Source organism: Ptychodera flava, chromosome 2 (assembly GCF_041260155.1).
Source record: "Ptychodera flava strain L36383 chromosome 2, AS_Pfla_20210202, whole genome shotgun sequence".
NCBI classification, from domain to species: Eukaryota; Metazoa; Hemichordata; class Enteropneusta; family Ptychoderidae; genus Ptychodera; species Ptychodera flava.
Window position 1 is genome coordinate 45,886,939 of NC_091929.1, and position 14,365 is coordinate 45,901,303.

The following is a 14,365-nucleotide window of genomic DNA, read 5'->3' on the forward strand; positions in this document are numbered from 1 at the left end:
ACGTCGCACAAGAGCAACTACTTCATGCGCAGTATTGCTATTCAACATTCGTAAACATCAATTTAAAGCCGATTCCACACTAATGTTTTTCTCATTCCAAACTAGAAAAATGCATGGCCGCAAAATGTATCGCGCACCTCGCGCAAATCCAAAATGCGATATACGAATCCAGAATTTGAGTTCGAATTTTGGCATGGATTACGCGGCATAGCGATCAGGCCCAAAAAGCTGGATCGTACCATTTTTTTCTCAAAGGGGTGGCCGCTTCTAACAGATTGCAAAATAAGTATCAACCGTGAGGTGATCAGTACATGATAATGGGACGGAGGATAAAGGGTCCAGCCAATCAGTAAGCTGTAAACGGACCGTATATGAGTGTAAACACCAATCACTGTTGCCGGTACATGTGTATAGGACAGAAATCGGAGGTAATTTGAAACAGGACTTACAGGACGTTCACGAGCCTGAGGTCAGGAGCGTCCTTCAGACTGATGTGCCCTGGAGATGTGATCGCTTGCCGATGTCAAGAAAGCTAACTGCTCGAGAGAAGTGAAAAAATGAAAGAGTCATCATTTCGTTTGACGTTTAAACAACCTTAGCAGCAACTACAGTATTTGTGGACCTTGCATGGACATACCTTCCTCATCAGTTACTGTGCGCATCGAATATCCAAGGAGATGAGTTTATTTGTATTGCAGAATTGTTTTTAATTACTGACAGCGGTATACTTGTTAAAAATATCACTTTGGTAACTATTTTTTCCCAGGCAGTCCTAGGCAGTAATTCAAATAACATTAGGGGACGACTGCATTAACTTGCATGGTACCTGAAACGAGAGTCCTTGCCTGAGCAGCTCGGGTGACAACTTGAAACAGAAGACTTTTAATCCCCAAGGTGTGAATGTTCCATTGTAGGAAAGGCAGGTCTGTGAAATTGATCCTCTAGGGAAGTAGGGTATTTCTAAGTTAATGGAGCCTCCCAGTAATGAATTCATTCCGGTTCAGACCTATTTCCGGTCAGCCTCTCTACACGTTGCCCATGCATGTGAATTTGCCTTTAAGGTTGATGACCCCGAGTTGACCCCACTGGAACCCAATGTTGACAAAATTGGGAATTTTTGTCCTCTTCGAACTTTTCCCTATGCCAGTACAACTTTTGTTGAGATTTGTTCACTGCAATGAACAGTTCTTTGGTAATACCCTTTAAGACAGTCCGTTAGCAAAGTTGTACTTCAGTTTGTGTTTTCAACCCTGCAGCCACACTATTCTCGCTTTAGCTTTGGATGTGAAAGCTTTATGAGAAAACAATCTATTGCTCCAGTGAAAGTACAGAATGAGGTGAGATGACGAGTTAGCCTTTTTCACGAGAGAAGACTCAAATATTAAGCCGTCTGGTGCGGGCGCTATTCGGCTTTAAACTGCCGCCTGAGCAACGCAAGAGCGGCTCAAAACGGCTGAGTCTTTCCGTCACCTGCAGGTAAATTTCATTTGTAAAAATCTTACATACGATCACCTTCTTGACATTTTCCCACGAAACAGTCACCTGGCGGCTCAATTATTCGACGGAAATCCTTCACAAGTTGGTAGACTTCAATCCGATATGGGACTATGAAGGGCCGGGTCACTCAATAAAAACCCCGAAAGCTACAAGGCGGGGGAGGTGTTGCTCAAAATATGGAGAGAAAGAAGGGGTACTCAATTTTTTTGTGCAAAATGAATTGAAACACCTGTCAGATTGCCCCGTTGTACATATTAATTTATCTAAATTTCGATTTCAGAGGGGGACCAGTTGTTCGAATTAACCATCAAAAGGGAGACTTGCCTTTTTCAGACAATGATAGTGAGATCAAAATATGTTATCTGCTACTCTAGGCAAACACAACGTTTGCGTCAAAATAAGGATGCATTTTGATCGTTGACAAACCTTTTTATTGACAGGGACATACTCTTAAATCCGCATTGATGTAGTTCCCGACTAACTATTTTCAAAATAAAACATCCTTGTATGACGACGTGCTTGCTTTTAATAATGATTTATTTAAGAGCGACTTTTTTCACAACATTTCCATAATCTCTCGGTTAGTAAGATCAAAATATATTATCTGCTACTCTAGGCAAACACAACGTTTGCGTCAAAAAAGGATGAATTTTGATCGTTGACAAAGCTTGTCAAGGGACAAAGAAGGATTCATTATAGACACTAGCTCAGATAGTTCCAGGACGTATACTGTGTTTTATATACGAACGATGGCTTGAGTTTCTACGCCCCCAAGGAATGGCAATGAGGGTCTGAAACAAAAAAAGAAAATAGGCGAAGATTAAAACATACGGAATGTGTATATGCTTGGCTTATAAACTATTTTAGAAATTGCTTCAACAGGTTCTATACAAATATAAGAAAGTCTTTAGTGAAGTTTTTTATTCATGGAAATATGCAAATAAGTTCGACGCCCGAGGAGCCAATGTAAGTTCGTACTCTCATCTATTTTTAAAATAGTAGTTTGTCTGAGGTTTAGGTATTTTGCTACCTTTAATGCGATAATTTTAACTTATATTTTTAGCACAGATGTTAAAAAACCAAGGCATATATAAATTGCGTCTTCCGACAAGGATTTTAAGATTTAAAGGTATACTGTCACCTGTTCCAATTTTGCCACAGTTACCATGAAAAGAGAAAATCTAACCAATCACAGATTTCAAGCGGGTGGCCACTTTTTAAAAACAGCGCCCTCACATGGGCATTTTGAATACCAAGCAACGCCCCTTTGACCATATATGGGCATATTTAAATTTACAGGTGACTGAATACCTTTAATCGCACAGAGGCTTCTTTTTATGTATCATACCATATGATATATTGTAATACGCCGACTTTCTATTTTTAAAACAACTGTTGTTGAATGTTTGCACCGGCAACGATTTATAGAATCCACTCTATCACAAGACACACTCTGTTGCTTACATTACATGACATAAATAACACATTATTATTTTGTGCATACCTGGAATTTCACAGACTATGCCCTTTGGTCGGAAGTCGCAGTATTCATCGTCCCACAGACCATTGTGAGAGCCCCTGAACCTGTTGAGATTAATAAACACGACACAATTTTTAGGGGTGAATTCTGTCACGAGGTACTGTACGAAACCTTGAGTGAATTTATAAAAAACGGAGAAAGAGAGATCGACAAAGGCAGACAAACAAACAACCATAAAAGCAGACAGACTGACTGACAGACAGATAAAGGGAGACAGGAAGAGCAACTGTGACAATATATACGCAGTTCATCGCATCATAATTATAAAACCTCACTGCACTGAAAAATCTACTATAATACCAGTATTTCAAGTAAATAATAAGATTTGCATATGGCTAACATACCTTGTGGCAGCTGCCTACGATTTGATGGATAAAAATACTGTTGTTTCTGGTTTAATCTTAAGCATGCCGTATTTTATACTCGTTGGGGATAGAAAAGACAACGGTGAACAAATGATCGCTTTGAGCGAGATTCGTCAGTAAGAATGGTTATTATAAGAAAGCTTTGCTTTTATGAGGTCATTGAAAGTCTTTACATTGAATATAGCTTTTACCATTCTTTTGAATTTTAATGTCTGACGTATTCTTACCAAAGTTGTACGCAATCTTGTCCATCCGTGTCTTTCTTTGTGTTGTTGTTTGGTTCGCCCGATGCCCAGTTGCGGAAGTCGAAGTCGCAAAAAGCTCCTCCATCGCTCCAGATGAATTCGCCCTCCGTCAAGCTGTCACTAAGACCGATCCAGAAGCCAAATCTGCTAATGCATGGGCTTTGATGCATGTTATTACTTAAGATTTGTTTTCTGATTTCAGCGTCGATCCGTGGAGTACGTAACGCTGCAAGACGACCTGATGGTCCACCAGCCTGTATTGAAAGGGTGCTGCAAAACTCAGCTGCTTTCTGTTGGTATGGGTGGTCGTTAGGGTCTTGTTCACAGTGTACTTCATACACCATGCAATCGCAATCTCCCTTTTCACAATCTTCCATCGTGAAAGAGACTGTGAAGAGCAAATGTGGTAGCAGAAATATTACGACGCTTGAAAGCGTAATGATTGAGAAGTTATGCATTCTGATGCACACACGTTTTGATGCATACAACTGTGTTCTACGAAAATAGCCATCGTATAAGTCACACACATATAGAAAGGCCAATAAAAAATTACAGGATTTTCTTAAATAAAGAATTATATCGTGTACCTTGGCTGGCTTGATTGAAAACTTAGAAAACTTCAGAAGAACGTAAAACATTCGTTTATACTCTCTTTGTAAATCTGACCTGTTTTCCAGAGTTCAGTGGTTTACTTTCCTATATAATAATTATTTAGCTGATAATCAGAATCTTGTTATATGAAGTGCGAGGGCATGATTTGATAATTTAACTAAAATAAACACTGATATACGTGGTGCAAATTACCTATTTTGTGATAAGAAGCAAAGACTAACTATCGTACCATGTGGCTGATACCCGAATACGGTTTCATTCGTAACGAGATAACATTTAGGTATATCAGACCTACTAGCAAGCGGGCGCTCAGAGCAGAGAATGTAACGCATGACGCAAAGGTATATGCTTTTGATTATGTGATTAAACACCTTGGTTAAACGCCATTGCCGACAAAACGTGCATCAACACAATAATTGGGTGTTACACTCCGTATAACATAGTTATGTAAATTTAGAAATGGCGCAAGGTAGTTTGACTCATAATGCCTCAGATAACTAGAATGTACTAAAGGAGATTACAGGCACCACTCAGCTTGCTAATTATATTATACATTTTAGTTTAAATCATGTTATCGATGAAACAAACAATGGAATATAGTGAGTAAATAAGGTGACTTACTTGGACCTTGCTACTCCGGCATGATGTTAAAAAGAGAAAATACCTTAATTAGCCGATTAACCTTTTATCAAGAACGACAATGTGTACTACCTTTTAGTTCCGACGAATCATGCATTTCGTAATTATCTGCTAAATCACTTATTTTTTGCGTGATTTGAGAAAATTGACGCCCTTCTGTTACTCAGCAAGACTTTATCTTTAAAAGAGTAGCCTACACAATAAACATGGCTGTACAACCCATTTTTGAGTTTCACGAAGCATACAAACATTCTCTTCCTAATGCGAAGTGCGTATTGTCTGTCACATTGCATACATAATACCGCGAAAAAGGCAAAACAATATTTACCGCTTTTGAAACTTAATAAGAATCATTGTAATACTGCGAAGAGTAGACAAAACTTGCGATAATGGTAAATGAGACCGTTTTTTTTTTCAAAATTATTTTGATTTAGTGAGAGATATAAATTATGTTTACTCACAGCGTAACACGTCACCACACAGGCAAAGAAGACGGCAGCAAATTTAAAATTCATGTTTGATGCAATATCTGTAGAAAAAAGCAACAGCGGCGTCAATAAGTAGAAATATACATAAAATTATTCTATGTTCCGCAGTGAGTCTAAAACCAGAGAATGTCTGAGGAATTGTGCTGTTGAACTACAACTTCTAGAAGGTGCATTGCACTACAGGGGTTAAATTTTGCCATCGCGCGACGCACGGTGTTTGGCAGGACATTCTCCAAAACAGTACTTTCTATATTTCTTGTAGAAAATCGACTAGAAAAGGTAAACAACGGGAATGTTATTCAAAAGGTACCAGGAATTATGTTCTCGTACGCTGCAGAATTGCCCTCGAGGCTACGAGTCTGAAACTCCCCTGTATTATGTACGATATTCCCGTATTCCCTGTTATGCTGAATTGAAAAAAAAATCAATATATAATGGTTTCGAACAATTTCTAGGAAAGACAAATCCTTTCAACCTACTAAAACAATTCAATGATTTTCTTGTAGCTAGTACAATTCTACGAATGAAAGCTGATTTTATTTTTCTCTTTTCTTTGTTTTCATCCTGACCTGCATGTAGTGGCGATATCGCGAGTCTGGACAAACTTCCTATCGATCGCACACGTATTTCCGATGTCTTACGTCAAGAGCTTGCTGAAATGACTTTAGGCGTTTAATAAAACCACTACAATTACAAGCATACATATTGGGAAGACTGAAGCTAACTTCTCGAAATAAGTGGAGATCCAATATTTTGATCTTAGTCCTTTTCACAAACCGAGAAAACAACTTGCATCAGTCCTTACTATATGCAGCACATGAAAGATTCACGGCATCAGAAGACTACACTTTGAAAATTTCATCGCACAGGCAATGTTAATAACAAATGAAAAATATCGTCAGTGGTTTACTTACCAGTCTCAGCAGTTACACTAGTGGTAGAGTTGGTCTTCAGTGATGCTCCTTGTATTCACTACACCTGCTTATATAGAATAGAAAAGCGGGGCGTATCCGACGCTTTGTCAGTCATAAATCGCAATATGGATTTAGTTTGCATTTTTTAAAACCGAAAACTTCATTTTTGCGTATAAACAGTTTTATCCTAAAAACTGTCACAATGAACATCTGTTGCAGACTTTGTCTATAACTCTCAGTTCGACTACAAATAAACATTTTAAAGTGTTTTGCACATTATGCCAAATCACGTTCGTATTAGGAAGTGGAAAACGTTGAGAATCAAATGTGGCATGTGGTCACCAACTGGTCAGGATATACTGTTTTATTATCGATACCACCTGGCTAATAGTAAAATTGTTTATATGTGACAATTTTCTAGCTTCCTTACAATGCGAAAATACTTACTGCCCATATGTTTTTGTCGCTTCTAAGGTAATCAAGTTCTTTGAGCGTGTTTACTTCTGTTACGTAAATTGTAGAAAATGAGACTAGTGATGGAATGGTGCAAAACCTGAAAGACCTCAGGAAAGAGGCAAGTAAATAACTTTGTTCAACTCTTTCTGTAGCTAGTAACAACGCGTTAACTGGGCACATTTGCAATACTTCAGCCTGTGTTATCATTCCATTTTCTTTTGGTATCTGAAGAGTGTCCTGTAATTTTAACATTTTTCAAGGTGCTTTGGCAATTTTAGAGAAAGATCATATATATTCATAAGTTCATCTCTTCTGTGAAGTACAATGAGAAATTAGCCTATAATCAAATACAAATTCTACCTTTTTCAATATTTTCATAATTACTGTGAGATAGCCATTTATTTCAGTCTTACATTTTATTTCGATTATATTAAATGTAGCTGTCCTTCAAGGTGAAAACATGCGAGTGATGCTCATTCCAACTTTTCCCCACACAGAAACTGGCCAACGTTGGATTAAAACAAATGCATAATACTATTGTTCTCGATGTTAATCTACAACTGTTAGATCAGCCCAATTTTTTACACCTTTCACGAAGCGCGTATGTGACTGGATAGAATGGCTATTCTGAGCATTTTTAAGTATCCCTAGGCCTATGTACTGGTCAAACACCATGTTACCTATATAATAGTAGTTCTAAACATAGTAGAGGGGTACAAAGACAGTAGAGTGGGGGAGACCTCCTCTACTGTCTATGTTGTAAACTACAAAAAGCTGTTACACTGCTAAAAAATTTCGTTTGAGACGCCATGCCGAGTTCCTTCTCAGTGGGTTCTAAATAGGGGTGGATTTAGATCAGACACCACAAGACAGCAAACGATACAGAAATTGTGTGACATATATTAGAAATGAACATTCATCTACATTGAATGGTTGAATATATTGTACAGTATAGAACTAGCAGTCGAAAAATTCGCACTTCGGTCGTATGTTTTCACCGCGACGTGACGCAACAAACATGGAGGTGGCTCCATGCAACAAATTAAATGACTAAATCGCAACACTAAAACCTCGATGTTTCGCGACGAGATTATAGAGTAGCCGTCGGGATGTTCGCGGGGGGGGGGGGTTAGAACTGCAACAAATCGACATCAAATTGTTCAAATTGGTGACGGTCATATCAGTTACGTAAAGATAAAAATACAATCAAATTTGCAGCGGTCAGTTGTTCTATAGAGTGTTTTGAATATTTTTTCTTTCTGTCAGGTTTCTGTTAACTCGGTGTGCAAATGAGAAGTATGACAAGTAACCAATCGCGTCCACATCAAGCCGTCGTGAATAATATGACAATCACGGCACTATCACATTAGTACATAATTTATCGTTCAATTGTCCATCTCCACAGAAAAACTAACCGTGTAATCATATTACCGTATGACCGATCGCTTTACGTTTGAACAAAATGTATGTAATGATACATGGCAATACGGCTTGCAAGCCCCTGAGCAATATTTAGGTCGGCTTGGATTTCGGCAAAAAACTCACGGCTCGAAACGACAAATTTAGGAGTCTGTCAAAATGTCCCGTGTAGATTCAATTTACTAAATGACCCTTTCGCTAAATTAGTATCTCTCTATTTACCTTGCAGTCTCGTTCGTTACGAGGTAATGCATTTATGTGCCACATATCTATATCAACTTGCTGCTTATTTGTTTGTTCATTTGCTACCATTGCCCCGAGATCCTGCAATAATGCCCCATCTGTCTCTGTTAGTTTTCTTAGTCAGCGATTTCCTTTTATTAAGTCGCCGTCAATTACAAACAAAAGATTATGTGCCGGGTGGTTTTACACTTATCGAATGTAGCTCTTTTAAACATGTGAATGAAAAAAGCGGATTGATTCATGCAATGGCGTTTGGCATTTATTTAATGGACAAAGTGATGCATATGTTTTTATTATACCTTTATTTCACTCGTCGACGACTTATTTGCGAACTAAATATACGGTAATTGAGCGTATTCTGAAAGGTTTTGCGCAGCCAGAATGTCTTTCCTTCATATTTTAGCTGCTATAAAGAAGCAATATGTGAAGAAGCAATATTACTCACTCATACACCAGATCCCGTTGCCATTTTATACAATACATAAAAAATCTTTCCTACCATAGATGTACTCATTAGAGTACATCATAAGAGAAAAACACAGTTTTACGAAGAAACACGCCGAAAAAATACAACGTGTTCATGAATATAGTCTGGCGAATTACATTTTTCATTTACGAAAATTCAACGTCGATATCTGAAAGGTTAGATTTGTATATTCTTTCCAATCGCAAATGCATTTCTTGATCATGTTGTGACTAACATTATAAACATCGAAAACTCCAGTGACTCTCTTGATCTTGTTACCATGCAGACCTTTGTCAAAACTATGCTATATAATACTTACACTTCGGCTGTCGCTTCGTTCAGAACAAATTAGTTTGTTAGTCCTTGCTAGGTGCACGATCAGATTGGAGTTGGCGATATTAATGAAAGCTCTACAGATCTACCTCTGATTTATCTCCAGGTGGCCTCGCTCAAAATTAAATACACTTTTCGAATTTTTTAATTCGATAGAGTTTAAATTATTTTTCTAGTCCACAGAAGATGCGTTGCATTTTTTAATGTGTAGTACTATCGACCATATTCAATTCGACATCTCCTCTCTCTAACTTTCTTACATAAACTTACGTATGACGTCATTCTTCTTAACCTACTTCTTTCCTGTTTAACATGCAGTTTGATGTCCGAAAGAATTACTCTTCCAAAACAGCTTCAATGTCTGTACAATGTTAACACTTTAACATACACACACATACATACATACATACGTACGTACTTACGTACATATGTAAGTGCGTACACACACTTACCGCATTTACCGCAACGCGTTGTATCGCATGGATGTGATTTCTTCTTTTTCCCTTTAGATTAGCTCGGACCAGGATTTTTTCATATTTTTTGGTTGTTTATATGCAGCTATGTGTAACTCAGAAATTTCTAGTTGTTTCTATGTCATTGGCAAACATTAAATAAACCATGATGGTTTTTTAGCATGTCGGAAATTTTGGGCAGGGCAGGGTTGAAAATAAGAGGTATTCTCGGTTACGATTTCTGGTGCTGGACGAATTGAGTTTATAAGCTAATCCTGTCGAGGTTTTTTGCTTCAGTGATAAGCTTATATGGTCATGAATGATACTATGAAATAGTTGTTTAAAGTTTGTCAGTTGCGCAGGTATGAGGATGGTGCGAGGCCTGACTCCAAGGAATTGAGCTGTAAATATGTTTCGGGTGGCAGAGTTGTGCCAAAGATAGGTTAATTTGTCAGTTGGTTTATTGATTGACGTTTGAATTTGTTATTTTGCATCGTCATGAGAGTGTCAAGAAAAGGTCCTGGACTTACTGAACTGAACTGTTGCAGAAGGAAAACGTGTAAATTACGAATACTATGGCTCCATACAAAACCACGCAAACGTGAAGGCCTGTGTTCCGCACTCGTAATATTGTGTTTCAATTTTGCCGATGGCCAGGTCAGATCCCTGAAGATACAACGCGTTGCGGAAAATGCAACCAATGTCAACATATTGAAAAATCGGCCTCCATTACCAGATCTATTCCCAGATCTATCTACACTCCAATCCAGTCTACCTGTAAACGTTAAATTATAACATAATTAAAACACGCTAAAACACAAAACTGAGTCTAACAGTGAATTTCAAAATAGCTTGGAATTACAACGTGCTAGGGTGATTACAAAAACGTTTCTGGCGATAGAAAATAACTCCAACTGCATCCATTGCAAACGTTGTCCTTTGATAGATTTTGCAACAATTTAACCCAATACGACGTCCACTGTTCTCACTCACAGATCACGTTGAGTGTAGGAAACACCAATCGTTGTACTGATCCGTACACACTGTACCGAGAAAAAACCTATCGTTAGCGTTTTGTGCAGTTTCATCGACGGGAAATGTGATAAAGGCAATACAAGAATGTTCAAACAGTCAGTGTACGGGTGAGTTTTTCAATTGAAGCGCGGCAACACTGACGATGTTGACTGTGGCGCAGTGAACGTTGTATTGGGTTAAATTGTTGCAAACTTTGTCGAAGTAGAGCGTTTGTGATGAAAGCAGGTGGCGTCATTTTCTATCGCCGGGCGGCCAGAAACGTTTTTCTTCTCACCCAAGCACATTGTAATTCCAAGCTATTTGAAATTGACTGTAAATTGAAAACATTCAGCGAAGTTTTGCTTGTACTGCAATGAAAATTAATTGGCTTCGTTCCGCGTTCCACTCATATCGCTCGTGCCGCATCCCTCAAAATTTACCATAGAATTAGTTTATACGGACGATTAATGGAGGGAGGTGTATAATATTAGGGTTATACACAAAATACAAGGCCGTATTTTGTGAATAACGCTATAGTATTGTGACGTATTTAGTTGCGTCTATGGTTTGTCATTCATATCCATGCGAAGACAAGGTTATTCATTTCACGCCTTATTGTAATGTCCTTGAACAGTTCAATATTAAGTATTTTGCTCGGTTTGAAGGTCTTGCTCCTGGTGAATGTATGAACCTCAAATTTACAAAGTGACTTTTGCAGATAGATATGAAAGCTTCAATTCAGTAGACGATGTTGCGTGTGCCAAGTTCAGCTTGGGAAACTAAAGATTGTTTATTAGCGCTTCTTTGCTGTTGAGTAGCACGGGATAAATTCAGTCACGACATGAAATAACGAAGAATACATAAAGGCAATTTCAATTTCCCAGACTTTGCACTGAAACAAGCATCTGTTGTTTTGTAATTTCCCTGCGCTGGATATCTTCTTTCATAACAGATAGTCAACTAATGGGGGTTTTAATGTTTCGACAGTCACACCACGCACCGTAAAGTGCCGAGGTTTTGATTGGAATAAAATATATATTAAAGCACAGGCTTTAATTGTTAAGTCAACAATTTCATAGAGGAAAACTGACATTATGAACATCTGTCCAACACTTATAATACCGTCTGGATGCGTAAATAGACATTCATTTTGTAAAACATTTTCTTGGTGACAAGGAAAACCATTAGCGTTAAACTAGCGCATCAAGACAAAGTAATCATCTTTTAAAAAGTCACCTATTGTCGCATTCATTGATACCATATGGCAAAGTCCATGCTTGGGACAATTATCAAGGTGATTTTATGATACCTTCTTTTAACATATACTCGTCCTGTCAACTATTTCCGTATATCCATATGTTTTTAAAACGACAATGAGAAATATGAATCAACGCATAAATAATGTTTTAATCAACAAAGTGATAGCAGTATTTTTGTGATAAATGATGTAAATAAAGAGATATTAATGATTGAAAATGGCAGATGTGAAAAAACTTCAGGAGCAAGAAGAATTACAGCTCCGTCAGCGTTCACATGTATTGTCTGTGCGGGCCGAGATGTTGTGGTCTCATCCACTTTTTATCTGATGCCGCCACTAAGATTTCACTAAACCACATAAACAGTTGTATCAAAGAGAATCGGCTGCATCGAGCTAGAATATTACTGTCACAGAGAAAATAATGCATTTTCTGAGAAAAAATACAGCAACATTATCGGGAACGCACAACTAAACCACAATTCACACGTGAGCACGGATACGGGTGCTTCATTGCGTGTAATCAAACCTCTCTATTGTCTATTCCTATCAAACTTGCTTCACGACTATAATTTTGTATGATAAGTGGACAACGTGCAGCCATGGTCGTGATTTCTTCAACAATTGCCTGACAACAGGTTGTTCAGGAGAAGAATTTACTGAACTATCGATCAACGAACAGTCACACTTGAAAGATAATAGCAAGGCCAGGAAAAAAGTAAATAACAAAATGGTTAAACATTAATGCATATGAAAATCGAATTTTAAAACTAGTAGAGAAAAGTTTCTCAAGACACATTTATCAACCTCCTGCAAGACTTTATCAACTTTAATAATGTATATAAGGAAAGCTTGCCGATTTCCTTAGCTGAAAGATACGTCGCTTGCACGTTTTGTGGAAATCGGCAACGCGTTTCTGTAAAGCAGTAAGAAATGTGTTTTAATGGCATGCTGAGTGTTTTTAATGTTAACGAGATCGATGGTTTTGATGTGTTCCTCGCCGACATAAATGAAAAGCGTGACGCCTATACGGTAAGAGATGTGTGGGTTTTAAAATGCTTCATCTCTTGTGTTCGGCAAATGCATTTCATTCAGAACAGTATGCTCAAAGCAATCATCATGTGTTTCTAGAATAATCGAGAACTGTTCAAATAAATCGTCTACTCATGTAGTCCTCTCAACCGTTACTAGCAAAATTTGAATTCAAATAACACTATTTCCAATCCTGTAACAAATCCCTAACGAGTCCTTAATTAGTTTTGCTTTGTTCTTTATCACCAATGTCATTATTTGCTCACGAATATCCCCCATTTAGCCCAGTAACATCATTATTGATGTCATAATTTACTCATTAGTATCCCCTCTTAGCCCATAATTGAGGACAGGAAAGGTTGCACAATAAATAGCGAGACCGCGACATAGAGAAACTTCGCGTTTCATACGCGTAACGTTTTGCAGAGATTCGGGTTGTGACTATAGACTGGCTCCGTCACTCGGTTTTCTCTCAGAAGTAGTAACTTGCTGGCAAGCAAGGTTAATTCACATATCTGTATGCCATAGTGTCCACCTAACAATCTGCATAATAGCCGCCCTCCAATGCGACAGTCTACCAAAATTATTCCTTCAATGTAGCCCTGTTTTGATTTTACATGCCCTTAGACTTGAAACAAGTCAAGAATAGAACGTGCTGACTCACACACCCGACTCACACATTTGTACAGTCACACTGATTAAAGTAATTTGATCCTATATCAGTTTTATAGATCACAGGGATAACAACTTGAAATACTGAAAGTTTAATTTGTGTTTGAACAACTGTTCAAAGCCACTGAGGTAAAAAATTGTTGATTTCAGTCTAGGCTGAATGTTATCGGCAGTGTGTATGCGACGTCTGTCGCGCGTGCGTGTGTACCGTCGTCTGCGCTTCCACTGCAGGAGGTACACACTGAACTGTATGACAAGCGGGATGATTTCGAATTTGAGATTATAAGTTTTCCCCACTTAATAAGTAATATTTGTCTGAATCTGCTTATGTTGTGTACCTGTCTCAAATTCTCAGATATTGTAGAGCTCGTGATTCCTATACTGATTTTCAAATGAGACACAGCTCATTGGCATCAAACTAGTGAGACAGAGAAACACACCAGAAAGACCTGTGAGTACTCTCAACAAGTCATCGTTGATGACACAGTCCCCACTTGTTAATCAGTATTTTGATTACAGGTCCTCAAAGAGGATAGAGTCCTCTTCATTAGGTCTGTGATAAAAATACTTTTGAATGAATTCGCTTGATACATGTCTGAGTTATGGTTCAGGACATGAAAAAAATCGTAACAAAATGGTCGCACAGCGGCCATATTGGATCGCATCACAAAACAAATTGATGTGCATAGCTATGACATTGGTCGATGTCCTTGTACCAACTTT

At 38.1% G+C, this 14,365-nt stretch overlaps 1 protein-coding gene across 1 annotated transcript; it reads right to left on the reverse strand.

Annotated features, from left to right (window-relative positions):
- Positions 1–1,905: 1,905 nt before the first annotated feature.
- LOC139122443 (lectin BRA-3-like) lies at positions 1,906–6,353 on the reverse strand. Its single transcript, XM_070687821.1, has 5 exons — positions 6,301–6,353; positions 5,356–5,427; positions 3,630–4,035; positions 3,002–3,081; positions 1,906–2,288 (listed from the first exon to the last, which is right to left on the reverse strand). The coding sequence occupies exons 2-5, from the start codon at positions 5,411–5,413 to the stop codon at positions 2,260–2,262; spliced, it is 573 nt and encodes a 190-aa protein (XP_070543922.1). The 5' UTR covers positions 5,414–5,427; positions 6,301–6,353; the 3' UTR covers positions 1,906–2,259.
- Positions 6,354–14,365: the final 8,012 nt, after the last annotated feature.

Bases quoted from the DNA above. Each gene is read 5' to 3' on its own strand.
- LOC139122443 (XM_070687821.1), bottom strand. From the start codon at position 5,413: ATGAATTTTAAATTTGCTGCCGTCTTCTTTGCCTGTGTGGTGACGTGT. The intron at 3,082-3,629 runs GTAAGAATACGT...TAATCTCAACAG, and splicing joins CAAGATTGCGTACAACTTTG to GTTCAGGGGCTCTCACAATG. The intron at 2,289-3,001 runs GTATGCACAAAA...TTTTTGTTTCAG, and splicing joins CATAGTCTGTGAAATTCCAG to ACCCTCATTGCCATTCCTTG.